At 65.7% G+C, this 25,008-nt stretch overlaps 3 protein-coding genes and 2 long non-coding RNA genes across 6 annotated transcripts in view; all 5 read right to left on the bottom strand.

The window, feature by feature from the left end:
• MROH1 (maestro heat like repeat family member 1) overlaps positions 1–4,097 on the bottom strand; it is a 67,463-nt gene extending 63,366 nt beyond the window's left edge. For both annotated transcript variants that reach the window (XM_062634654.1, XM_062634655.1), the window contains exons 1-5: positions 4,048–4,097; positions 2,622–2,767; positions 2,201–2,332; positions 1,621–1,783; positions 762–860 (exon numbers count right to left, since the gene is read on the bottom strand). In XM_062634654.1, the coding sequence (XP_062490638.1) occupies positions 762–860; positions 1,621–1,783; positions 2,201–2,332; positions 2,622–2,767; positions 4,048–4,069 (562 nt within the window). In that variant the 5' untranslated portion in view covers positions 4,070–4,097. The remainder of the gene's footprint in view (positions 1–761; positions 861–1,620; positions 1,784–2,200; positions 2,333–2,621; positions 2,768–4,047) is intronic.
• A 3,922-nt stretch (positions 4,098–8,019) lies between these two features.
• Positions 8,020–12,432, bottom strand: HGH1 (HGH1 homolog). The gene is made up of 6 exons (XM_062634648.1): positions 11,933–12,432; positions 11,749–11,849; positions 11,173–11,271; positions 10,919–11,010; positions 9,351–9,473; positions 8,020–8,205 (listed from the first exon to the last, which is right to left on the bottom strand). The coding sequence occupies exons 1-6, from the start codon at positions 12,430–12,432 to the stop codon at positions 8,020–8,022; spliced, it is 1,101 nt and encodes a 366-aa protein (XP_062490632.1).
• On the bottom strand, positions 9,617–10,911 carry LOC134171985 (uncharacterized). The gene is made up of 3 exons (XR_009967798.1): positions 10,873–10,911; positions 10,037–10,811; positions 9,617–9,871 (listed from the first exon to the last, which is right to left on the bottom strand). It is a non-coding gene; the product is annotated as an uncharacterized LOC134171985 (long non-coding RNA).
• Positions 12,433–14,232: 1,800 nt separating the features above from the next.
• Positions 14,233–15,063, bottom strand: LOC134171980 (uncharacterized). The gene is made up of 2 exons (XR_009967797.1): positions 15,021–15,063; positions 14,233–14,974 (listed from the first exon to the last, which is right to left on the bottom strand). It is a non-coding gene; the product is annotated as an uncharacterized LOC134171980 (long non-coding RNA).
• A 1,562-nt stretch (positions 15,064–16,625) lies between these two features.
• On the bottom strand, positions 16,626–23,777 carry MAF1 (MAF1 homolog, negative regulator of RNA polymerase III). Its single transcript, XM_062634653.1, has 7 exons — positions 23,646–23,777; positions 23,132–23,260; positions 22,032–22,197; positions 19,282–19,403; positions 18,987–19,106; positions 18,394–18,513; positions 16,626–16,776 (listed from the first exon to the last, which is right to left on the bottom strand). The coding sequence occupies exons 1-7, from the start codon at positions 23,726–23,728 to the stop codon at positions 16,755–16,757; spliced, it is 762 nt and encodes a 253-aa protein (XP_062490637.1). The 5' UTR covers positions 23,729–23,777; the 3' UTR covers positions 16,626–16,754.
• Positions 23,778–25,008: the final 1,231 nt, after the last annotated feature.

The raw sequence follows: 25,008 nt of genomic DNA, 5'->3' as shown, positions 1-25,008 counted from the left end.
GGCTCCGTTCCCACCCCCAGGACCTTGCCCTTGGCCTGGCTGAGCCCCGGGACGTTCCCACCTCTCCAGCCTGTGCAGCCCCCCCTGATCCCAGCCCTTCCCTCCGGTGTCACTGCCCCAGCAGCTCGGGGCCAGCACCGGCTCCCTGGGGACGGATGAGCCCCCGATGCTCTCACTGCACATCCCACCCGGGAGCAAGCACCAAGGCAGCAGGGCCAGGACCCCCCCCATGGCCTGGGGCTGGTGAAGCAGCTCCGGCTGGAGCCCAAGGGACACCCAGCAGCACAGGGGCTGGCTCCATCCATGCTGGGGCTGCTCCTTGAGCCCCGCAGGAAGCGCAGGCTGGAGGCGGGGGCACCCCATCAGCCCTCACAAGCATCACCCCCAGAAGCGATGTGGGTAAGGGCTGAGCCGGCAGCACCACATCCCGCCTGCCCCACAGCTCCCACCAGGAATCACGCTGCCCAAGGGCCGAGGCCCACGGCCGCAAAGGGGCAGGCAGGGTCCCCTGCAGCACATCCCAGCTTCCCCATCGGGACACCCCCACATCGAGCATCCCCGCACCAGCTCCCCCATGGAGCGACTGGGATCAGGTAGGAGATGGAGGAGGGCTCGGCTGGATCCCAGTGACCTGGAGCTGGGGAGCCAGGCTGCTCCCAGGCGTCCCTCAGTGTTCCCATTGACATCCACATCCCCTCCTTCCCCAGGGAGAGGAACACGCTCCTCAGGGCGCATCCGAGACCAGGGCAGCAGAACGTTACCATAGCAGAAGACAGCCTTCATGTGGTCCTGCTTGGCCATCGCCAGCATGGGCAGCATCGTCCCGAGGATGGAGTTGAGGAAAGGCACCATGCCAAACACTGGGGGGGAAGCGGGAGAGGCCCCTGAGCACACACAGGGACAGGAGCTGCTCTGCAGGGCCCTGGCCCCCAGGAATCCCAGCACCGTGCAGGCAGGAGCCCAGCGGTGCCGTGCGGGAGATGCCAACAGCCCCGGAGAGTCCTGCTGGAGGCAAGAGCCCGGCCTGGCCATGCAGAGCCATGGGATGGGTTGGGAGGAAGGGACCTCAAAGCTCCTCCAGCTCCAACCCCATCCCCTTCCCCTGGAGCAGGGTGCTCTGAGCCCCTGTGTCCAAGCTGCCCTTGAGCACTGCCAGGGATGGAGCATCCCAAACCTCTCCCTTCAACCCCTGCCATGGGGAAGAACTCCCCAAGCTCCCATCAACTCTTCCCTCTTCCTCCTCCTCCCATCCCTGCCTCCCTTGTCCCAAGGCTCCCTGCAGCCCCTTCAGGCACTGGAGCTGCTCTCAGCTCTCCCCTTCTCTTCCCCAGCCTGGCTCCAGGGCAGAGCTGCTCCAGCCCCATGGCCTCATCCGGCCTGGCTCCAGCGGCTCCGGAACTCCCCACGGATGAGGCCAGCAGCTCCAGCAGCCTTTTAAGCAGGAGCACACTGAGGAGCTCAGCCCCAGCTCTGCTGTCCCCCCGCGCTGCACGGTGCGTTCCCAGTGTCCCCAGTCCCACCCGGGCACAGCACCGCATCCCCCCCATCCTGCCTGGAGCGAGCGCCCGTCACCCCCAGAGCAGGCACCCCACGGAGAGGGGGGGCAGGACCCTGGCTCACCGTTGGACACGGAGAGGTCGGCAAAGGTCTGCAGGACGAAGTAGTGGGGCAGGATCCCCGGCTGGAACTTGGTGAGCACCTCCTCCATCACCTTGTTGATGAAGCGCTGCCCCACGGCCACCAGCACGCTGCTGGCTGCCTGCTGCCAGTCCCGGACCACGTCCTGTGCGCAGGGGGGACGCAGCTCAGGGCACGCTGCGCCCGGCACCGTGGAATGGGCTGGGATGGAAGAGGCCTCAAAGCTCCCCCAGCCCCAAGCCCTGCCCCTAGGGCAGCTTGCTCCAAGCCAGCCTCATCCCGCTCGACCTCCCACCAGCCTCCCCCGGTCCCTTTCAGCACCCACATTCCATGTAGGGCGTGTGGGTGCTGCGCTGGACCGAGCCATCAGCCAAACCACCCTCATCTCCCCCCCAGGGAGGAGAACATCGCCCATCCCCTGCTCCCTCCGCCACCCCAAGGGCTTCCCCCTGGGAAAGGGGACCAGTCACAGCTCCAGCGGGGCAGCCCAGACCCACAGCGCCCACTGGGAGCAGCAGAAAGAGCGCAAGCAAGAGGAGGAGCAGCAGGTCCCAGGCCCTACCTTTGACTTGGTCATCTCGCTGGAGGCCAGGAAGATGACCACCTTCGCCGTGCTTTTGTCCAGGAGGGCGATGCTGTTCTTCACCACGGTCTCCATGGCCTTCAGGATGATGACCCGGTGCGGGTAGGCCAGCTGGAGGGGAGGGAGAGCAGGCAGGAGAGCGCTGCCACCTCCGCCAGGCAGGGAAAGGCAACGCCACCACCCCGCTCCTCCACAACGGGACCAGCGCCGTCGCTTGACGGAGCCGTGGGATGGGTTGGGATGAAGGGGGCTTAAAGCTGCTCCAGCACCAACCCCGGCCGGGGACCCCCTCCCTGCCCTGGAGCCGCCGCGTCCACCCCAGCCTCGAGCCCTGCAGCGATGGGGCAGCCCCACGTGCTGCGTGTGCCCCCCGCCTCCGCTGCAGCGGGCGCGCTCCCACCTTGTCGTGCTGCCGCAGGTACTCGTCGCAGCAGTGCAGGAGCTCCTCGGGCTCCGCGGCGCCCAGCGAGCAGAGCGCGCTGTAGATCTGCTCCTGCACCTGCGGGGCCTTGTCCGTCGTGGCGTCCATCAGCGTCGTGGCGAGCCCTGAGCGAGGCACGGGGCTGAGCCCCAAGCGCCGCGCTGACGGCCCCCGAGCGGCCCCATCGGGCTCTGGTGTCCCCCCATGGGGCCGCCCCAAGCAGCTCCCACCAAGCCCTGCTCCAGGCTCCGCTGCCCCGAGCCCATCCCTGGGTGCCGAGGGCTTGCTCCACAGCATCCCTCAAACCAGGCTGGTCCCTGCGGGGCTGCAGACCCCGCTCAGCATCATTCCAAGGTGAACCTGCCTCTAGGGTTTACCCCACTGAGGGCTCCGAGCAGGGCTGGCACCGGTTCAGGAGGGCTGACGCAGCAGGAGACCCACCACGGGCATGGCCTGGAGGGGCTGGAGGAGCCCCATGGCCATCGGGTGGGCCCCAGCACTGGATGAAGCTCTCTGAGGGTGAACAGACACCATCGAGGAACCACGGAATGGGGTGGGAGGAAGGGACCTTAAAGCTGATCCAATTCCAGCCACTGCCATGGGCAGGGACCCCTTCCCCTGGAGCAGGGTGCTCCGAGCCCCTGTGTCCACCCTGCCCTTGAGCACTGCCAGGGATGGAGCATCCCAAACCTCTCCCTTCAACCCCTTCCATGGGGAAGAACTCCCCAAGCTCCCATCAACTCTTCCCTCTTCCTCCTCCTCCCATCCCTGCCTCCCTTGTCCCAAGGCTCCCTGCAGCCCCTTCAGGCACTGGAGCTGCTCTCAGCTCTCCCCTTCAGGAGCCTTCCCTTCCAGGGCAGAGCCGCTCCAGCCCTCGCAGCAGCTCAAGGCTCCAACCCAGTTAAAGCCAGGCAAGGAGGAAGGTTCCAGCTCCAGTTAACTCCCTGCTGCACCCAGGGCAGTCCCTAACGGCCGCTCCAGAATCCTTTTGGAGCCCTTCTTGGCGCTGCCTCCTCCTGGGCTGGACCCTCCAGCAGCTCCGGTGCCCGGAGGGGCCGCAGGAAGCCGGGAGAGGGACTTTGGGACACGGGAGGCAGGGACGGGATGAGGGGAATGGCTCCGGGCGGCCGGAGGTGGCAATGGGATGGGATGTGGATCGGGGGGCATCGTTTTCCACGTGGGGCTGCGGAGTTGCTCCGCCACAGCCACGTTGGCACCCACGTGAGGCGGCGCCAGGGGACCCCCGGCCCCTTGCCCTGGCTTCATTAAACCACCCAAATGTTCCCTGATTAAAACGAGCTCCAGCGGAGCATCCGCGGGGGATCCAGGCTGCGACCCCCGGGGCAAAACGGCTCCCGGCTCCCATCGCCAGGCTCCGGCTGCCCCCCAAGCCCCCGGCACTCACGCCTGATGCGCGACTCCATCATGCTCCGCGTGCGCAGGGTCCCCAGCAGCAGCGGGGCTCCGTGGGGATGGATCCCGGGGGTCCCTATCTTCAGCGGGTGCCGCGCCGCGCTCGGGAGAAGCAGCAGGGGCAGGAGCAGCCCCACGGCTCCGGGTCCCCGAGGCGGGCGGGCAGCGGAGCTCCCATCCGGGCCCGGCCCTAGGGACGGGGGGAGCCGCTTCCCGGTGCGTGGGGCCCGGAGCCTGCACGAGGGGGGAGGATCCCATGAGGAGAACCGGGGGGGATCGCACCGGGGGGGGGGGGGGGGGGGGGGGTGCGCACCCCAACGGCAGCAACGGGACCCAGCGCAGGGCGATGGCCATGGGGGGTGCTGAGCATGGGGGGTGATGGCCATGGGGGGGCTGAGCATGGGGGGTGATGGCCATGGGGGGTGATGGCCATAGGGGGTGCTGAGCATGGGGGGGTGATGGCCATGGGGGGTGATGGCCATGGGGGGTGATGGCCATGGGGGGTGATGGCCATGGGGGTGCTGAGCATGGGGGGTGATGGCCATGGGGGTGCTGAGCATGGGGGTGATGGCCATGGGGGTGATGGCCATATGGGGGGGTGATGGCCATGGGGGGTGATGGCCATGGGGGGTGATGGCCATGGGGGGCGATGGCCATGGGGGGGTAATGGCCATGGGGGGGTAATGGCCATGGGGGGGTGATGGCCATGGGGGGCGATGGCCATGGGGGGGTAATGGCCATGGGGGGGTAATGGCCATGGGGGGGTGATGGCCATGGGGGGCGATGGCCCCATCACTGAGCCCCTCACAATGCAAGAGCTGGGGGTCCCACCCAATGGTTGTCTCCAAACCCATGAGGAAACGGGAGGAGGAGAAGTTCCCAGCACCCATGAGGACAGGACCCAGCTCAGCCCCCATCACCCAGCTCAGCCCCCATCGCCCCCCAGCTCAGCCCCCATCATCCGGCTCAGTCCCCATCACCCGGCTCAGCCCCCATCACCCAGCTCAGCCCCCATCACCCAGCTCAGCCCCCATCGCCCAGCTCAGCCCCCATCACCCAGCTCAGCCCCCATCACCCGGCTCAGCCCCCATCGCCCCCCAGCTCAGCCCCCATCACCCGGCTCAGCCCCCATCGCCCCCCAGCTCCAGCCCAGGCAGGTGTTTGGTGAAGGAAGGTTTGGGAGAGGGCACTGAAGAGGTTCCCCACTGACCCAAGCCCAGCTCTGCCTATGGGGCCCTCACCAGCGCGGGCAGCTGGGCCCAAAGTGGGCAAGATGTTGGTCAAGGGGGTGGCCAAAGGGGTGGCCAAGGGGATAGTTAAGGGGTTGGCCAAGAGCTTGGTCAAGGGGGTGGCAAAAGGGTGGCCAAGAGGTTGCCCAAGGGGTTAGTTAAGAGGATGGCCAAGAGCTTGACAAAGGGGTTGCCCAAGGGGTTAGTTAAGAGGATGGCCAAGAGCTTGACAAAGGGGTTGCCCAAGAGGTTAGTTAAAAGGATGGCCAAGAGCTTGGTCAAGGGGGGGCCAAGGGGCTGGATAAGAAGCTGGACAAGGGGTTGGCCAAGGGGATGGCCAAGGGGATGGTTAAGAGGTTGGCCAAGAGGTTGGTCAAGAGCATGGCCAAAGGGGTGGAGAAGGAGGTGGTCAAGAGGGTGGCCAAGAGATTGGCCAAAGAGGCGGTCAAGGATGGTGGCCAAGAGGTTGGCCAAAGAGGTGGTCAAGGGGATGGCCAAAGGGGTGGCCAAGGAGGTTGGCCAAGGGGACGGCCAAGGGGATGGCCAAAGGGGTCAAGGAGGTTGGACAGGAGGTTGGCCAAAGGGGTGGCCAAAGGGGTGGCCAAGAGGGTGGCCAAAGGGGTGGTCAAGGAGGTTGGCCAAGGGGACGGCCAAAGGGGGGGCCAAGAGGGTGGCCAAAGGGGTGGCCAAAGGGGTGGCCAAGTGGGTGACCAAGGGGTTGACCTTGCCCAAGCACGTTTCCTTCCCCTTCCAACCATGCCCATCGCGTTCCCACCGGGATTAACGGACCCATGACCCCAATCCCCCCCCTCCATGTGGTAAATACGGGGGGGGGGGGGTGTGTGTGCCCCATTAACACGCATTCATCTTCACCCCACACCGGGACACCGCGAGAGCCCCAAACCGGAGGGGGGGGAGGCATCGAACCGGGACAAGGATGCAGCAGCCTCGCCCCCCCCCCCACACTATGGGTCACCGGTAGCTCCGGTTATGGGGCGGCAGCACCGGGGTTGGCCTTGCCCCCCCCAACCCCAACCCCATAGGGGTTTAACGCACCCCACAAATGGACCCTCCCGTTTCCCCCCCACCACCACCACCGCAACACCGGGACCCGCACTCACCGCTCGGTGCTCGACGGGGCTTCCGGGGTGCGCTGGCCACGCCCCTTTACGTAGCCACGCCCACTGCGCACGGGTGTAATGCCGTTCAGGTCCGCTAGGGAGCGCTGGTGGCGCGGGGACCGCGCCACCAGCGCTCCCTAGCGGGCCTGAACGGCATTGCACCCATTGGGGACTGCGGGGTTATAGGGGGGGGCCCCACAATAGGGACCCCCAAAAAGGCCCTTCCATACCCATCAAGGGGACCCCCCCAGACAGCCCTGACCCCCATCCCATGGCTGTCACACAATGGGGAACCCTTATCCAAGGTACTGAGCCCCGTCGACAAAAGACCCACATCATGCAAATGGGGGTCCCCAGCCCCGTGAAGACCCCACGCAGCGGTGTCCCATAGATGGGGACCCCAACACTGAGCCCCCAAAGGGTCACGACATGCTACCCGTGGGTGTCCTACACACAGGGACCCCCACCCAGGTTCAGCCATGGCACCCAAGACTTGCACCCAGCTCTGTCCCATAGTGGGGACCCCCACCCATGGGTGCCCTGCAGACTGCACCCCATCCAAGACCCCCACCCAGCGGTGTCCCATAGATGGGGACCCCAACACTGAGCCCCCAAAGGGTCACGACATGCTACCCGTGGGTGTCCTACACACAGGGACCCCAACCCAGGTTCAGCCATGGCACCCAAGACTTGCACCCAGCTCTGTCCCATAGTGGGGACCCCCACCCATGGGTGCCCTGCAGACTGCACCCCATCCAAGACCCCCACCCAGCGGTGTCCCACAGATGGGGACCCCAACACTGAGCCCCCAAAGGGTCACGACATGCTACCCATGGGTGTCCTACACACAGGGACCCCAACCCAGGTTCAGCCATGGCACCCAAGACTTGCACCCAGCTCTGTCCCATAGTGGGGACCCCCACCCATGGGTGCCCTGCAGACTGCACCCCATCCAAGACCCCCACCCAGCGGTGTCCCATAGATGGGACCCCCCACCCCATCTCCCCTCGGGTACCCTGATATGGGGAGGGAGTCACTTCCCCCAGCTCTTGGCATGCCCCAAGGTGGGTCCCATCATGGGTGCTGAGCCCCAAGGGCAGTGTGGACGTGGGGGGCACATGTGGGGCACACTGCTCATCCTGGGTGCCCACAGAGCCGCACCCCACATGGAGCCCGCTCCCCCCTGACCCCAGCGAACAGCGCTCACCAGGGGGACCCCATCCCACATGGGGTGTCCTGCACACAGGGTCCTGTCCCCCCCCAGCGGGTGCTCCTTGGACCCCAGCTCCCTCCTATGGAGTCCCCCCCAGAGCTGTGGGGCACAGCCGGACGCCATGGGGCTGCTGGGGGGCGGCGAGGGAGGGGGGATGAGGGACATCACAAGGGGCTTCACGGTGGGCTGGGGCTGGAAACCTTTTATTCCTCAAGGCACGTTGTGTGGGTCCAGATGTGGGGGCCCAGCCCCACAGCGCTGGGCAGGGGGCACCAGCCCCTTCCTGACCCCCACTGCAGCCTCACCCCATCAGAGGGGGCAAAGGGGGGGCCCTGCCCTGCAGGAGCCCAAAGAGGGGTCCCCACGTTGTCACCCCAAGGGATGCTGAGGGTGACCCAGTGTCACCGGGGGGACCCTTGTGGCTCCCGGTCCCGCTCCCGGTCCCACTCCTGCTCCCGGTCCTCCTCCCACCACCGCTGCTCCTCTTCCTCCCGGTCCAGGCGCTGGAGCTGCTGCTCCACCTCCTCCGGGACGTTCACCTCGAGCAGGTTCTCCATGCCCGGGGGCGGCTCGTCCCCGATCAGCACCTATGGAACAGAGGAGGAGGAAGGCTCAGGAAGGGCGAGGAAGGCTCCAGGAGGGTGAGGAAGAGGAAGGCTCCAGAAGGGTGAGGAAGAGGAAGGCTGCAGGAGGGTGAGGAAGAGGAAGGCTCCAGGGGGAGGGTGAGGGGGGAGGAAGAGGAAGGCTCCAGGAGGGTGAGGAAGAGGAAGGCTCCAGAAGGGTGAGGAAGAGGAAGGCTCCAGAAGGGTGAGGAAGAGGAAGGCTCCAGGGGGAGGGTGAGGGGGGAGGAAGAGGAAGGCTCCAGAAGGGTGAGGAAGAGGAAGGCTGCAGGAGGGTGAGGGGGGGAGGAAGGGTCCAGGGGGGGTGAGTGGGTGAGGAAGAGGAAGGCTCCAGGAGGGTGAGTGGGTGAGGAAGAGGAAGGCTCCAGGAGGGTGAGGAGGGGAGGAAGAGGAAGGCTCCAGGGGGGTGAGGAGGGGAGGAAGAGGAAGGCTCCAGGGGGTTGAGGGGGTGAGGAAGAGGAAGGCTCCAGGAGGGTGAGGAAGAGGAAGGCTCCAGGAGGGTGAGGAAGAGGAAGGCTCCAGGAGGGTGAGGGAGTGAGGAAGAGGAAGGCTCCAGGAGGGTGAGGAAGAGGAAGGCTCCAGGAGGGTGAAGGGGTGAGGAAGAGGAAGGCTCCAGGGGAGAGGGGGTGAGGAAGAGGAAGGCTCCAGGAGGGTGAGGGGGGGAGGAAGGCTCCAGGGGGGTGAGGAAGAGGAAGGCTCCAGGGGAGAGGGGGTGAGGAAGAGGAAGGCTCCAGGGGGGTGAGTGGGTGAGGAAGAGGAAGGCTCCAGGAGGGCGAGGGGGTGAGGAAGAGGAAGGCTCCAGGAGGGTGAGGGGGGGAGGAAGAGGAAGGCTCCAGGAGGGTGAGGAGGGGAGGAAGAGGAAGGCTCCAGGAGGGTGAGGGGGTGAGGAAGAGGAAGGCTCCAGGAGGGTGAGGGGGTGAGGAAGAGGAAGGCTCCAGGAGGGCGAGGAAGAGGAAGGCTCCAGGGGGGTGAGGAAGAGGAAGGCTCCAGGTGGCAGAGCAGGAGGAAGGCTCCGGGCAGGGGGCAGGAAGGCTCCGGGCAGGGGGCAGGAAGGCTCCGGGGATGAGGAGCGGGAGGAAGGCCCACGCCGGGGGTGCAGTCCCGCCGCTCACCTGCAGGAGGCGCTCGCAGGCCGCCCGCACCCCGGGGTGCCGCTCCCAGCCGTGCAGCTCCCGCAGCACCACGTAGGTGCCCATGGCCCGCACCCGGCGGCGCCCGGGCCCCGTGGCCGTCAGCTGGGGGGGGGAGAAACCAGCGCTGGGTGAGCAGGATGGAACCCCCGCACCCAGCCCCATTCACAGCCCCGCACCCAGCCCCACTCACAGCCCCACACCCAGCCCCACGCACTGCCCTGCCCCACCGTGTCTGTGTCTGGGGATCCATCACCTCCCCATGAGGATCCATCACCTCCCATGAGGATCCATCACCTCCCCATGAGGATCCATCACCTCCCATGGGGATCCATCACCTCCCACGAGGATCCATCACCTCCCCATGAGGATCCATCACCTCCCCGTGAGGATCCATCACCTCCCCGTGAGGATCCATCACCTCCCCACGAGGATCCATCACCTCCCATGGGGATCCATCACCTCCCACGAGGATCCATCACCTCCCCATGAGGATCCATCACCTCCCCGTGAGGATCCATCACCTCCCCGTGAGGATCCATCACCTCCCCGTGAGGATCCATCACCTCCCCATGAGGATCCATCACCTCCCATGGGGATCCATCACCTCCCATGAGGATCCATCACCTCCCCGTGAGGATCCATCACCTCCCATGAGGATCCATCACCTCCCATGAGGATCCATCACCTCCCCATGGGGATCCATCACCTCCCATGAGCACCCATCACCTCCCATGGGGATCCATCACCTCCCCATGAGGATCCATCACCCCCCATGAGGATCCATCACCTCCCATGGGGATCCATCACCTCCCTTGGGGATCCATCACCTCCCCACGAGGATCCATCACCTCCCCACGAGGATCCATCACCTCCCCACGAGGATCCATCACCTCCCCACGAGGATCCATCACCTCCCATGAGGATCCATCACCTCCCATGAGGATCCATCACCTCCCCATGAGGATCCATCACCTCCCATGAGGATCCATCACCTCCCCGTGAGGATCCATCACCCCCCATGAGGATCCATCACCTCCCATGGGGATCCATCACCTCCCCGTGAGGATCCATCACCTCCCATGGGGATCCATCACCTCCCCATGAGGATCCATCACCTCCCCATGAGGATCCATCACCTCCCTTGGGGATCCATCACCTCCCTTGGGGATCCATCACCTCCCTTGGGGATCCATCACCTCCCATGAGGATCCATCACCTCCCATGAGGATCCATCACCTCCCCATGGGGATCCATCACCTCCCCATGGGGATCCATCACCTCCCATGAGCACCCATCACCTCCCATGGGGATCCATCACCTCCCCACGAGGATCCATCACCTCCCCACGAGGATCCATCACCTCCCATGGGGATCCATCACCTCCCATGGGGATCCATCACCTCCCATGGGGATCCATCACCCCCCACGAGGATCCATCACCTCCCCGTGAGGATCCATCACCCCCCATGAGCACCCATCACCTCCCATGAGCACCCATCACCTCCCCGCAGCACCTTCCCCCTTGGCCCCAGCCCAGAGGAACCCACCAACATGACGGCTTCCAGCAGCATCCTCCTAATGTCGGGCTCCTCCTCCCGCTGCTTGTCCTGGGGCAGGTACTGCAGGTCCGGGGGCAGCCCTGGGGACAGGCGCCCTCATCGGGTGACACCGGGACCCCCCCAGCGCCCCTTTCCGCTCCCCCAGCACCCCCTTTCCGCTCCCCCAGCACCCCCTTTCCGCTCCCCCAGCACCCCCTTTCCGCTCCCCCAGCACCCCCTTTCCGCTCCCCCAGCCCCCTTACGCTCCATGTCGTGCTCCGGGAGGTCCTCGGGCCCGGCCAGGGGCAGCAGCAGGAAGGGCAGGATGTCCACGGCCTCGCTCAGCAGCCACTCGTGGTGCTCTGGGGACGGCAGGGTCAGGGCAGCCACCACGGCCGCGCTCCTGCCCGGGCTCCCCCTCAGCACCAGGCCCTGGCTGGGCGCTCCAAGGGGGGGACATCGCTCCGGGGGTGGGGGGGGATGAGGCGGCTCCTCCACGGCCATGGCCCCACAAAGGCCGCCGGGGTGGGGGCAGCAGGAACCGGCACGGCCCCAGGGTGAGGGCAGGGGGGCTCGGGTGAGCGGCAGGGTGAGGGCAGGGGGGCTCGGGTGAGCGCCAGGGTGAGGGCAGGGGGCTCGGGTGAGCGGCAGGGTGAGGGCAGGGACCCCAGCAGGGCTCCAGGATAAGGGCAGGACACCCTGGGGGAGGGCAGGGGTCCCAGGTGAGGATGAGAGAGCCCGGGAGCACCCCGAGGTGAGGGCAGGGGGGCCCGGCAGCACCCGGAGGGGAGGGCAGGGGGGCCGGCAGCCGCCCCGTGCTCCCCGGTTCCGGCTCTCACCGTGCTCGAAGCAGCAGTTGCGGAGCGCGCCCACGATGCCGCGGCGGTGCTCGGCGGAGTGCGGGTACTGCGTGAAGGGCAGGAGCCGCTGCACCGCGCACCTGCGGGCCGGGCCGGTCAGAGCGGGCCGCGGACACCACCCCGGGTCCCCCCCCCCCCCAGCCGTGCCCGCCCGCGGCCCTACCGGGAGCGGTCCAGGAGCCGGCGGCGCCCCTCGGGGACCTGGCTGAGGTTGCAGAGCAGCGGCCCCAGCTCCGGCGGCGGCCGCGGCTGCGCCAGCGCCTCCAGCAGCGCGTCCCAGCGGGAGCCGAGCGCCCGCAGCACGGCCCGCGCCCCGCCGCGCTCCCGGCTCAGGTTGGCCAGGAGCCCGCACACCGGCCCGGCCGGCACCAGCGGCACCAGCGCGGGCAGCGCCGGCAGCAGCGCCCCGCGGGCCGCCGCCTCGGCGGACACGTTGAGCAGGCAGCGCCGCGCCGAGCGGGCGGGCTCCGCGCCGGGCCCCGCCGCCAGCGCCAGCAGCGCCTCCAGCAGCCGGGGCTGCCCCGCCAGCAGCCGCCGCCCCGCCGCGGAGCCCGACAGCGACAGCGCCGCCTCGGCCGCCCCCGCCCGGGCCGCAGCACCCGCGGCCGGGCCCAGCAGCGCCGCCAGCGCCGTGGCCGCCTCGGCCTCCTCCGCGGCCGCCATCTTGGAACGGGGACCGGAAAGGGGGGGGGAGCGTCTCCTGGCAACGGGAGCGGCAGCCAATGAGCGCTAAGTGGGAGGGCCCGCGGGGGAGGACGGGCCAATGGGGTACGGGAGAGTGGGCAAAGGGGAGGGGCAAGCGGAGAACGGGACTGTGGGAAGGGAGGCGCGCGAGGCCACGCCCCCAGGCCACGCCCATCGCTCGGCGGCGCCGCCGGGTCCTAGCGCGGGTGGGCTGGCGGCGGGGAGCGGCAGGTCCGCACCCAGCTCTTCCTCGGCGGGATGAAGGCCGGAGCAGCCCCAGCTCCTGCACAGCACCGGCGAGCACCCGGAACCTGATGGGCCGTGTGTCCTGCCATGGGGGCTTTGGTCCCACAGTGATGCCAAACTCCGGTGATCCCCGGTTTGATCCCGGCTGCGCCCAGGGCAAGTCCCAGCTCGATCCCAACCGGAACCTTGGCAATTCCCAACTTGATCCTGGCTGGAGCCGCGATGACACCCGGAACACCCCCACACGTCCCTGCGCCTCCAACAGCCACCACCAGCGGCCCTGGAGCAGGGTCTATTCCCTTCACTGGGGCAGAGGCGCGGGCTCGGCTCCCACTGCCATGATCCCAGCACTCTGGATCCAGCCAGAGCCGCGGGGATTCCAAGGGATCCATTCCAAGGGATCCATTCCAAGGGATAAGGAGACTTCTCCTGGGAGCAGGGAAGCAGCAGCAGCCGGAGGTGCCTAGCCTCTGCTGAGGAGGGGCTGGATCGAGTTCCTGCATCCCGATGGTCCCTGCAAATTCCAGGTGCTGCGATTGAATCCCGGGAATCTCAGGGGCCCGGCAGATCCCAGGCTGCTGGTGGCTGCTTGGGAATGGGTTTATGCCGCGCTGAGGTTGTGTGCTAGGACACAGAGCCCAAAGGGATGGGCAGGCTTGGGAAGCAACGCCCGGGGCAGTGCTCCCTCCACATGCTGCGGGTGAGGAGAAACCTCTCCATGGGGAAACAGCCCTGGATGCAGCACACATGGAAACCTCGGGATTAAACCTGCCAGATCTGGCACTGACATCGCTGCCAGGATGGGCACGAGTGCCCAAGGCTGTCCCGGCCTCAGCTGCTGCTCAGCCTCCTCCTCAGCACTGTGATGAAGTACAGGACCATTTTAAGCAGACAGCTGTGAACCGCTTCCAAAGAATCCCAAACGTACATGGAGAGGAAACCTCCGAGGAGCGGTCTGGGAACGATTCCACCATTCCCCAGTGATGGAATCATGGCACCGTTGAGGAAAGTCACGCGCAGGACGGGGTTGGATGCGTGACCTTCACCCACGTCGACAAGCAGAGAGTTACTTAACGGTGACTACAAGGAGGACTCCAACAGGAGGATGCTCAGGCTCTCTGTGGGTGCCAGGGCAGTGGGATCAAGCACCCTGCGTCTGTGCTTGGCACCGAGCTGCTGGAGCAGGGAAGGGCTGGGAGCCAGAAGCTCTTCCACCCAGAGAAGCTGTGGCTGCCAGCTTGGACCCAGGGGCTCGGAGCACCCTGCTCCAGGGGAAGGGGTCCCTGCCCTGCCCGTGGTTGGAGCTGGAGCAGCTTTAAGCTCCCTTCACCCCAAACCAGGCTGGGATTCCACAATGAAATCCCATTCCAGAGACGATAGAGCCATAAACGGGAAGGTGAAGCCGTAACTGGAGGGGCCATGGGGCGGGAATGACCCCGTGAAGGCCCCGGATGAGGTGGTTCCAAATCCCAATGGATGGGCTCTGCCTGAGCCCCACCTCGTGCCCCCCCCACGCCACTGCCCAAGGCCGGGGGGGGTCACAAGGAAACCTTTATTGGTGCCGGTGCGTTGCGGCGCCGCGCGGTCCCCTCCCCGGCGGGGCGCAGGGAGGCAGCCACGGCGGCGCGAGCAGGGATGCAGGGATGGGATGGAGCTGAATCCTGCCGGGAGCACCCATGGGTGCTGGGGGGGGGGGGGGTGCTGAAGGCAATCCCCAGTGAGGGCAGCAGCGGCTCCAGCCCCAGGAGCAGAGGGCACAAGCTCCAGGTTCAGACCAAGCTCTGGGTCAGTGGGGATGAGGCTGCGGAGCCCCCCGATGGAGCTCCCAGTACCCAGGGATGGAGTGGGGGCTCTGGGGTCTGTCTCTGTCTGCCTGGGGTCTCCCTCTTCCCCCTGCACCCAAAGCCCCGGCCGGAGGCTGGATCCGTGCCTGCAGCATCCCCTGGAGCCTCTCACCCTGCATCAAGCCCAGGGACGGGGGGAACAAAACCCCAGCGTCCTTGGGGCTCCCCAGTGCCCCCGAAGAGCCTCTTCTGAAAGAGAGACCCTGCCCGAACCCTCAGCCATGGGGCAGGGGCTGTGGAGGCTGCCCCAGGGGGGTTGGGGGGGTGGTGAGGGCCCGTGGGGCTGGTGCTGCCCCAAAGCAGCTCCCCTTGGGGGGCAGAGGGTGCAGGGAGAATGCTGAGGCAGCTGCTGCCCCTCTTTGTGCGTGCTCAGCTTCAACCCAGCTCAGCTCAGCTTCAACCCAGCTCAACCCAACCCAACTCAGCTCAAGCTCAGCTGGGCTCAGGTCAACTCAACTCAACCCAACTCAGCTCAACCCAACTCAGCTCAACCCAACTCAGCTCAACCCAACTCGGCTCAGTTCAACTCAAGGGGCCCAACTCAGCTCAGCTAAACCCAACTCAGCTCAATTAAACCCAACTCAGCTCAGTTAAACCCAACTCAGCTCAATTAAACCCAGCTCAGCTCAATTAAACCCAACTCAGCTCAGTTAAACCCAGCTCAGCTCAGTTAAACCCAACTCAGCTCAATTAAACCCAACTCAGCTCCATTAAACCCAACTCAGCTCCATTAAACCCAACTCAGCTCAATTAAACCCAACTCAGCTCCATTAAACCCAACTCAGCTCCATGAACCTGAGCTCAATTAAACCCAGCTCAGCTCAACCCAACCCAACTCAGCTCAATTAAACCCAACTCAGCTCCATGAACCTGAGCTCAATTAAACCCAGCTCAGCTCAACCCAACCCAACTCAGCTCCATTAAACCCAACTCAGCTCCATTAAACCCAACTCAGCTCCATTAAACCCAACTCAGCTCCATTAAACCCAACTCAGCTCAATTAAACCCAACTCAGCTCCATTAAACCCAACTCAGCTCCATTAAACCCAACTCAGCTCAGTTAAACCCAACTCAGCTCCATTAAACCCAACTCAGCTCCATTAAACCCAGCTCAGCTCCATTAAACCCAACTCAGCTCCGTTAAACCCAACTCAGCTCAGTTAAACCCAACTCAGCTCCATTAAACCCAACTCAGCTCCATTAAACCCAACTCAGCTCCATGAACCTGAGCTCAATTAAACCCAGCTCAGCTCAACCCAACCCAACCCAACTCAGCTCCGTTAAACCCAACTCAGCTCCATGAACCTGAGCTCAATTAAACCCAGCTCAGCTCAACCCAACCCAACTCAGCTCCATTAAACCCAACTCAGCTCAACCCAACCCAACTCAGCTCCATGAACCTGAGCTCAATTAAACCCAGCTCAGCTCCATTAAACCCAATTCAGCTCAGTTAAACCCAGCTCAGCTCCATTAAACCCAACTCAGCTCCATGAACCTGAGCTCAAGTAAACCCAGCTCAGCTCCATTAAACCCAACTCAGCTCCATGAACCTGAGCTCAAGTGAACCCGGCTCAGCTCCCCCTGCCCTGTCCCAGCCAAAACACAGATTGGGGGGGGGGATTTGCCCCCCAGCCTCTGCTCTCATCCACAGCGGGCTGATGGGGACGGAGGGATGGGGCAGCCGCCGCCGAAGCGAAGCAGGGTGGGAGCAGCAGCACCCAGCACCCTGCTCACCCCCACCCAAACCTGGCACCGGCCCCGTCACCCAAAGTCAGGTTGGGTTTAACCCCCCCCCCCAGGCCCCACGGGAGGTGGGGCAGGGGGTGCTGCTGCGGCACCAGGGACTCACCGGCAGCCCCGGGACGCTTCTCCAAGCACAGTTTGTGGAGTTCATCGGCGGGGGGGGGGGTCCCACCGCGGCCACCGGAGCCGCTGCCATGGACGGACGGCGTCAAACCAGTGCGGGCCAAGTGCTGTGGGCCCCATCCTGCCCGGCGCCAGCCCCGCGGGCACTCCGCGGCTCAGTGCAGGCGAGGAGAGGAGCGTAAAGTGCAGCAAAGCTTCGGGGGGCGCCCCACGGCGGGGGGTGTCCGGGGCTCCAGTGTACGTGGGGCTGGGCAGGGCATGGGGCAGCGTGGGGCTGGCTCCTCCGGGGGGCAGGCAGAGGACGGGGTCCAGCGCGGCTGCGGCGCCTCGGAGCTGCTCCGGGCCTCACATGCACAGCACCTGCAACCTGGAACCGAGCACCCGGTGACGGGGATGCGGGGTCTTGGGGGGCCGCCCCAACACAAGCCCTGTACAGGCAGGTCTGACCCACGGAGCTCAGCCACGGGGTCTGACCCACGGAGCTCACCCACGGGGTCTGACCCACAGAGCTCAGCCACGGGGTCTGACCCACGGAGCTCACCCACAGGGTCTGACCCACGGAGCTCACCCACAGGGTCTGACCCACGGAGCTCACCCACAGGGTCTGACCCACGGAGCTCACACACGGGGTCTGACCCACGGAGCTCACCCACGGGGTCTGACCCACAGAGCTCAGCCATGGGGTCTGACCCACGGAGTTCACCCGCGGGGTCTGACCCACGGAGCTCACCCGCGGGGTCTGACCCACGGAGCTCACCCGCGGGGTCTGACCCACGGAGCTCACCCGCGGGGTCTGACCCACGGAGCTCACCCATGGGGTCTGACCCACAGAGCTCACCCATGGGGTCTGACCCACAGAGCTCACCCATGGGGTCTGACCCACGGAGCTCACCCATGGAGCTCACCCACAGGGTCTGACCCACGGAGCTCACCCACGGGGTCTGACCCACGGAGCTCACACACGGGGTCTGACCCACAGAGCTCACCCACAGGGTCTGACCCACGGAGCTCACCCACGGGGTCTGACCCACAGAGCTCACCCACAGGGTCTGACCCACGGAGCTCACCCATGGAGCTCACCCACGGGGTCTGACCCACGGAGCTCAGCCACGGGGTCTGACCCACGGAGCTCACCCACAGAGCTCACCCACAGGGTCTGACCCACGGAGCTCACCCACAGGGTCTGACCCACGGAGCTCACCCACGGGGTCTGACCCACGGAGCTCAGCCACGGGGTCTGACCCACGGAGCTCACCCACAGGTTCTGACCCACGGAGCTCACCCACAGGGTCTGACCCACGGAGCTCACCCATGGGGTCTGACCCACGGAGCTCAGCCATGGGGTCTGACCCACGGAGCTCAGCCACGGGGTCTGACCCACGGAGCTCACCCACAGGGTCTGACCCACGGAGCTCACCCACGGGGTCTGACCCACGGAGCTCAGCCAAGGGGTCTGACCCACGGAGCTCACCCACAGAGCTCACCCACAGGGTCTGACCCACGGAGCTCACCCACGGGGTCTGACCCACGGAGCTCACCCACAGGGTCTGACCCACGGAGCTCACCCACGGGGTCTGACCCACGGAGCTCAGCCACGGGGTCTGACCCACGGAGCTCACCCACGGGGTCTGACCCACGGAGCTCACCCACGGAGCTCAGCCACGGGGTCTGACCCATGGAGCTCAGCCAAGGCGTCTGACCCACAGAGCTCAGCCACGGGGTCTGACCCACGGAGCTCACCCACGGAGCTCAGCCACGGGGTCTGACCCACAGAGCTCACCCATGGAGCTCACCCACAGGGTCTGACCCACAGAGCTCACCCACGGGGTCTGACCCACGGAGCTCACCCATGGAGCTCACCCATGGAGCTCACCCACGGAGCTCACCCACGGGGTCTGACCCACGGAGCTCACCCACAGGGTCTGACCCACGGAGCTCAGCCATGGAGCTCACCCACAGGGTCTGACCCACGGAGCTCACCCACCTCTCCTCCTCGATGCTGCTGCTCTCGGCGTCGCCCGTGTCCCTGCTCTCCTCCGCATCCCCTTCACCAAGATCCATGTCCAGCTCGTTGCCAGCTTCCGAGCGCGTGTACGTGTACCCACTGGAGGGGGAAAGGAGAGCTGAGAGCAGCTCCAGGGCATGAAGGGGCTGCAGGGAGCCTGGAGAGGGGTTGGGACAAGGGATGAGGAGGAAAAGGGAAGAGCTGATGGGAGCTTGGGGAGTTCTTCCCCATGGCAGGGGTTGAAGGGAGAGGTTTGGGATGCTCCATCCCTGGCAGTGCTCAAGGGCAGCTTGGACACAGGGGCTCGGTGCACCCTGCTCCAGGGGAAGGGGATGGGGTTGGAGCTGGAGGAGCTTGAAGCTCCCTCCCACCCCAAGCCATGCCGTGAGTGGATGAATAAAGAGCAGGATGAGGTCCAGCAGCTCCTGAGGACTCGATGGTCCCAAAGGTCTTGTCCAACCCAGCTCATTCTAGGACGTTTCCGCTGCACCCAGCCTGGGACCAGCAGGGCCAGGACCCGCAAAGAGGGGATTCATTCCTGGGCTGACTTCAGAGCCGCGGCCTGGCCTGACCTGATGGAGCGGCACGTGAAGAACACGATCCTCTTCAGCCTCTTGTTGTAGAAGAAGTAGTTGAAGGACCAGAGGCTGCCGTCCTCGCCAAAGGGGTCCGAGTCCAGGTCGGGGTTGTAGCTGCCACAGGAAACACCACGTTGGCTCCTGCTCCTGGCGCCAGCCCCGAGCAGGGAAGGGAGGAGATGGGGGGAGCCTGGAGCCACCTCCATGGGCTGCTCAGCTGGCCGGTGGGTTAGGGGGGAGGACAGGAGCCCACCGCGGTGTGTGGGGGGGCCGGCGGGGGCCCCGTTACCTGTAGATGTCACACTCGGCCAGGCAGATCTCCTCGTCCACAGCGTCCCAGAGGTGAGGCTTCAGCGCGTTGAAGTCCTCCCGCACGGCCGAGAAGAGGCTGCAGTTCACGGCGTTCACCACCTGCAGGGGCCAGGAGGGCTCCTCAGAGGAGCTGCTGCTTCCTCCTCCCCAGCACCCCGCTCCGTGGGGCTCAGCCTCCCCATGCCGGGGCAGGGCAGGGGCTGGGGGGCAGCGGGCAGGCAAGAAGCCCCCAGCCACGGGTGCTGTGAGCGCAGGGGTGAAGGCACCGGCAGCCCCAGGGAGGATTTGAGGCACCACCGAGCCCTCACCCTTCTGCCCCCCAGCAGCCTCCCTGGGGAAGAGCAGCCCCAGCCCCTGCCCCTGTCCCTGCTTCTCCCTGAAGGAGAGCGAAGAGCAAGGGGGCTGCTGCCAATGGAGAACAGCAGGGAATGGCTGCGGGAGCATCCCCCGGGAGGGAGGAGAGCCTGGGACAAGGGCCTGGAGGGGAACGGCTTGAACCTGCCCCAGGGGAGACTGAGGGGAAAGATGAGGCTGCTGGAGCAGGGACCTGGAAATGGTGCCAGGGATGGAACGGGTCTGCTCTGGCTGAGGGCTGGGCTGGGGCAGCCTGGAGAGGAGAGGGGTCCTCAAGGGGAGACCTCAGAGCAGCTCCAGGGCCTGAAGGGGCTGCAGGGAGCCTTGGGACAAGGGAGGCAGGGATGGGAGGAGGAGGAAGAGGGAAGAGTTGATGGGAGCTTGGGGAGTTCTTCCCCATGGAAGGGGCTGAAGGGAGAGGTTTGGGATGCTCCATCCCTGGCAGTGCTCAAGGGCAGGGTGGACACAGGGGCTCGGAGCACCCTGCTCCAGGGGAAGGGATCCTTGTCCTGGCAGGTGTTGGACTGGAGGAGCTTTGAGGTCCCTTCATCCCAACCCGTTCCATGGGAACGGCCTCATCCCAGGCCTGATGCTGCTGGAGGAGGGAGCGCAGCAGGCCCGGGATCACAGCAGCGCTGTGGGGCACGGCCCCAGCAGATCCATGCGGCTCCCCCTCAGGGTGCTGGGAGTGCGAGCGCCAAGGTGCCGGGGAGCGGGGTGCTGCGGTGTGTGCGGTGTCCATGGGTGCTGGGGTGTGGGTGCTGGGGAGGTGCTGTGTCTCTGGGTGCTGGGGTAGGTGCTGTGTCTATGGGTGCTGGGTAGGTGCTGTGTCTCTGGGTGCTGGGGAGGTGCTGTGTCTCTGGGTGCTGGGGTAGGTGCTGTGTCTCTGGGTGCTGGGTAGGTGCTGTGTCTCTGGGTGCTGGGGAGGTGCTGTGTCTCTGGGTGCTGGGGTAGGTGCTGTGTCTCTGGGTGCTGGGTAGGTGCTGTGTCTCTGGGTGCTGGGGAGGTGCTGTGTCTATGGGTGCTGGGGAGGTGCTGTGTCTATGGGTGCTGGGGAGGTGCTGTGTCTCTGGGTGCTGGGGTAGGTGCTGTGTCTCTGGGTGCTGGGTAGGTGCTGTGTCTCTGGGTGCTGGGGAGGTGCTGTGTCTCTGGGTGCTGTGTCTCTGGGTGCTGTGTCTCTGGGTGCTGGGGTAGGTGCTGTGTCTATGGGTGCTGTGGCTCTGGGTGCTGGGGTAGGTGCTGTGTCTATGGGTGCTGTGTCTCTGGGTGCTGGGTAGGTGCTGTGTCTATGGGTGCTGTGTCTATGGGTGCTGGGGTAGGTGCTGTGTCTATGGGTGCTGGGGTGTGTGCGGTGTCCATGGGTGCTGGGGTGTGGGTGCTGGGTAGATGTTGTGTCTATGGGTGCTGTGTCTATGGGTGCTGGGGTAGGTGCTGTGTCTATGGGTGCTGTGTCTATGGGTGCTGGGTAGGTGCTGTGTCTCTGGGTGCTGGGGTAGGTGCTGTGTCTATGGGTGCTGGGTAGGTGCTGTGTCTCTGGGTGCTGTGTCTACGGGTGCTGGGGTAGGTGCTGTGTCTCTGGGTGCTGTGTCTACGGGTGCTGGGGTAGGTGCTGTGTCTCTGGGTGCTGGGGTAGGTGCTGTGTCTATGGGTGCTGGGGTAGGTGCTGTGTCTATGTCTGCTGTGTCTCTGGGTGCCCGGGGGTGCTGTGTCTCTGGGTCCTGGGGTGGGTACTGTGTCTATGAGCGCTATGTCTATGGGTGCTGGGGGGGCTGTGCCTCTGGGTGCTAGGGGTTTTGTGTCTCTGGGTGCTGTATCTTTGGGTGCTGTGTCTCTGGGGGTTGTGTCTATAGGTGCTGGGGGCTGCTGTGTCTATGGGTGCTGTGTCTCTGGGTGCTGGGGGTGCTGTGTCTATGGGTGCTGTATCTCTGGGTGCAGGGGGGTGTTCTGTCTCTGGGTGCTGGGGGTGCTATGTCTATGGGTGCTGTGTCTCTGGGTCCTATGGCTATGGGTGCTGGGGGGTGCTGTGTCTCTGGGTGCTGGGGGTGCTGTGTCTCTGGGTGCTGTGTCCACGGGTGCTGTGTCCATGGGTGCTGGGGGTGCTGTGCCCACGGGTGCCGTGCCCACGGGTGCTGTGTCCATGGGTGCTGTGCCCATGGGTGCTGTGCCCACGGGTGCCGTGCCCACGGGTGCTGTGCCCACGGGTGTTGTGTCCATGGGCGCTGTGCCCATGGGTGCTGGGGGTGCTGTGCCCATGGGTGCCGTGCCCACGGGTGCTGTGCCCACGGGTGCAGTGCCCACGGGTGCCGTGCCCACGGGTGCTGTGTTCATGGGTGCAGTGCCCACGGGTTCTGTGCCCACGGGTTCTGTGCTCACCCAGTTGAGGCTGGGCTCCCGGCTGAACTCGTGGCTCTTGGCGGCGCTGAAGTCGTAGTCGGGCCGGAAGGACTCGTTGAGCGTCGCGATCAGGTAGAACAGGGTCTTGCGGCTGCACTTGTCACTGAGGGGCCCCTCCTCGTCCCCGCTCTGGCTTTTGCTGAGCCTGGGGGCACAACGGGGTCTGAGCTGGCCCCGTGGGAGCAGCCCCTGCCCACAGAGGCACCGGCACCGCGGCTGGAGCAGCACCAGGGCGGCAGCGGCGCCAGGGCAGGGGTTGAGCCCCTGCACCGGGCACTGGGGAGGCTGCACCTTGGATCCTGTGCTGGGCCCCTCACTGCAAGAGAGACCTTGAGGTGCTGGAGTGGGGCCGGAGAAGGGAATGGAGCTGGAGCAGGGCCTGGAGCACAGGGGTGATGGGGAAGGGCTGAGGGACCTGGGGGGTTCAGATGGGGAAGGGAAGGCTCAGGGGGGACCTGATGGCTCCCTCCAAGTGCCTGCCAGGAGGATGGAGCCAGGAGGGGCTGGGCTCTGCTCCCAAGGAACAAGGGATGGGACAAGAGGAACCGGCCTCAAGCTGCCCCAGGGCAGGTTTAGATGGAGCTGAGGAACAATTCCTGCCCCAGAGGGTGCTCAGGCTTTGGAAGAGGCTGCCCGGGGCAGGGCTGCAGGCACCGGCCCTGGAGGTACCTGAAGGATGTGCAGATGGGGCTGGGGTGGCCTTGGCAGGGCTGGGGAAGAGCTGGATTTAGAATCACGGAATGGGCTGGGCTGAAGGGACCTTAAAGCTCCTCCAGCTCCAACCCCTGCCACGGGCAAGGACCCCTTCCCCTGGAGCAGGGTGCTCCAAGCCCCTGTGTCCAACCTGGCCTTGAGCACTGCCAGGGATGGGGCAGCCACAGCCTCTCTGGGCACCCTGTGCCATTGTCTCACCAGATGTTCTCGATGCTCTTAAACCTCTTTTCCCACCTCAACCACTCCATGATGTCCAGAACAAGCAGAGCTGACAGCCCAGGAGCGACACCAGGGTCGCTCCCTCGGTGAATCCCACCCTCCCACCCCAGACTCGCCGCTGGCCGTGTCCTGCATCCCCGTGGTACCTGCTGGGGCTGATGCCCGTGGTCTGGGGAGGTGACAGGGCCTCCAGGACGTGCGGCTGGCCCTCCTGGCAGAACTGCTTGAACATGTGCTTGTCATCGCCAGCCATCTTGCACGAGTAGCTCTCGATCCTGCAGAGGCACCGAGCAGCATGAGCCCCCCAGCACGGCACCAGAAGGTCCCAGCCAAGCAGCACCACGGCCACCAGGGCTTGGATGAGGCCACCAGCACGCACAGAGCATCTCCAGGCCCCAGGAGCCACCTCCCACGTGCTGCTGGGTCTGAGCCCACAGCCACAAGCCCCACGTGAGGGTGCGGAGCTGCCGACGGGCGCCCTGAGGAGGTTGGGATGAGCTGAGTGGCAATTCCAGGGCCACAGATGAGAGGCACCCCTGTGCGTCCCTCACAGGCTCCCCAGTGCTGCTGCATAGGGCCGGATGGGACTGCAGCCACGCAGGATCCGGGCAGCTGGGATCCCAGCCCTGGTCCCACTGGGTACCAGGCAGGGGCACGCACCGGCCGATGATGTGCGCGTCGCCCGTCTCCACGGTCAGTTGGGAGTTTATTGCTTCAAAACTGGAGTTCTCCAACAGCTTCATTGTCCTGACGTTCCCAGCGGCCCCCGGTAACGCTGCTGCGAGTCCGGATCCTGCAGGGGAAGAGCCCTCAGAGCCCAGGAAGGGGGATCCCGGGAGCTGCCCCCTCGCTGCCCCGTGCCACCGACCCCGAGGGGCGGCCCCCGGGGAGCCCCACTGCCATGGGACAGCGGAGCCAAGGGCAGGACCAGCACCACTGCACGCTGCTCCACGGGACACCCTTGGCCTTAACCGGGAAGCGTGGACACGAGGGATGGGCTGGAAGCTCGCACGCAGGGAGCTGCGCTCAAGAGCTCAACGTGCAAGTGGAGAGCAGTGGCAAGTGCTGGGCTGGGAATGGCCCTGTTCAACGTCTCTGGGGGCTCCAGGGCAGTGGGACTGAGCCCCCTCGCTGAGGCAGTGCTGGCCCCGAGCTGCTGGTGCAGGGCTGGGATGGGAGGGACTGCACAGGCTGGAGAAGTGGGAACCCCCTGGGGCTCAGCCAGGCCAAGGGCAAGGTCCTGGCCCTGGTTTGAGGCAACCCCAGCCCAGACCCAGGCTGGAGGAGAGGGGCTGGAGCCTGAGGAGCAGGACCTGGGGTGCTGGGGGAGGAGAAGCTCCCCAGGACCCCATCCCTGGCCGTGCTCAGGGGACACTGCTCCGGTGGAAGGGGTCCCTGCCCGTGCAGGGGATGGAGCTTTAAGGTCCCTTCCAGCCCAAGCCATTCCATGGCTCTACGGCTGCTTCCCCAGCCCCTTCCCGCAGGACAGGTAACTGCTTCCACTCCTCTTCTTGCCTCTCCCATTCCCACCTGGGGACAGGCACAGAGCGACCGCTGGATGGGACGGGCCCAGCCCGCGGCCCCTGCTCCCCCCCCAGCTGGGGCCCCTCTGAGTGCAACAGGAGAAGCTGTAAACAGGCTGGAAAGAGGGAAGTGGTGCCAAAGATCTCCCTGCAACCCCCACCCGGCCGCAGGTATCGGCTCTCGGGGATCGGGAGCGTTCCAAGCGGGAAAGAACAGCCCCGGGTGCAGGAACACCAAGTTCCTGCCATGCCCCAGCGCTTCCCCGTGGGCCTCCAGCTGCTGTCAGCTCCTTAAAGCACCCAGGTTTGGTTCATTCGCTCCCAGGGAGGGAGAACGGGCTCTGAGCACAGCAGCTCCGGGCCCCTCACTGCAACAGAGACCTTGAGGTGCTGGAGCGGGGCCGGAGAAGGGAATGGAGCTGGAGCAGGGCCTGGAGCACAGGGGTGATGGGGAAGGGCTGAGGGACCTGGGGGGTTCAGTGTGGAGAAGAGAAGGCTCA

This window comes from Pezoporus occidentalis, unplaced genomic scaffold (genome assembly GCF_034315485.1).
Source record: "Pezoporus occidentalis ecotype Australia unplaced genomic scaffold, CSIRO_AGI_Poc_V1 ctg433, whole genome shotgun sequence".
In the NCBI taxonomy this organism is placed as follows: domain Eukaryota; kingdom Metazoa; phylum Chordata; class Aves; order Psittaciformes; family Psittacidae; genus Pezoporus; species Pezoporus occidentalis.
Note: the sequence above shows the minus strand (reverse complement) of the source record. Positions and strands in the feature narration are given on the sequence as shown.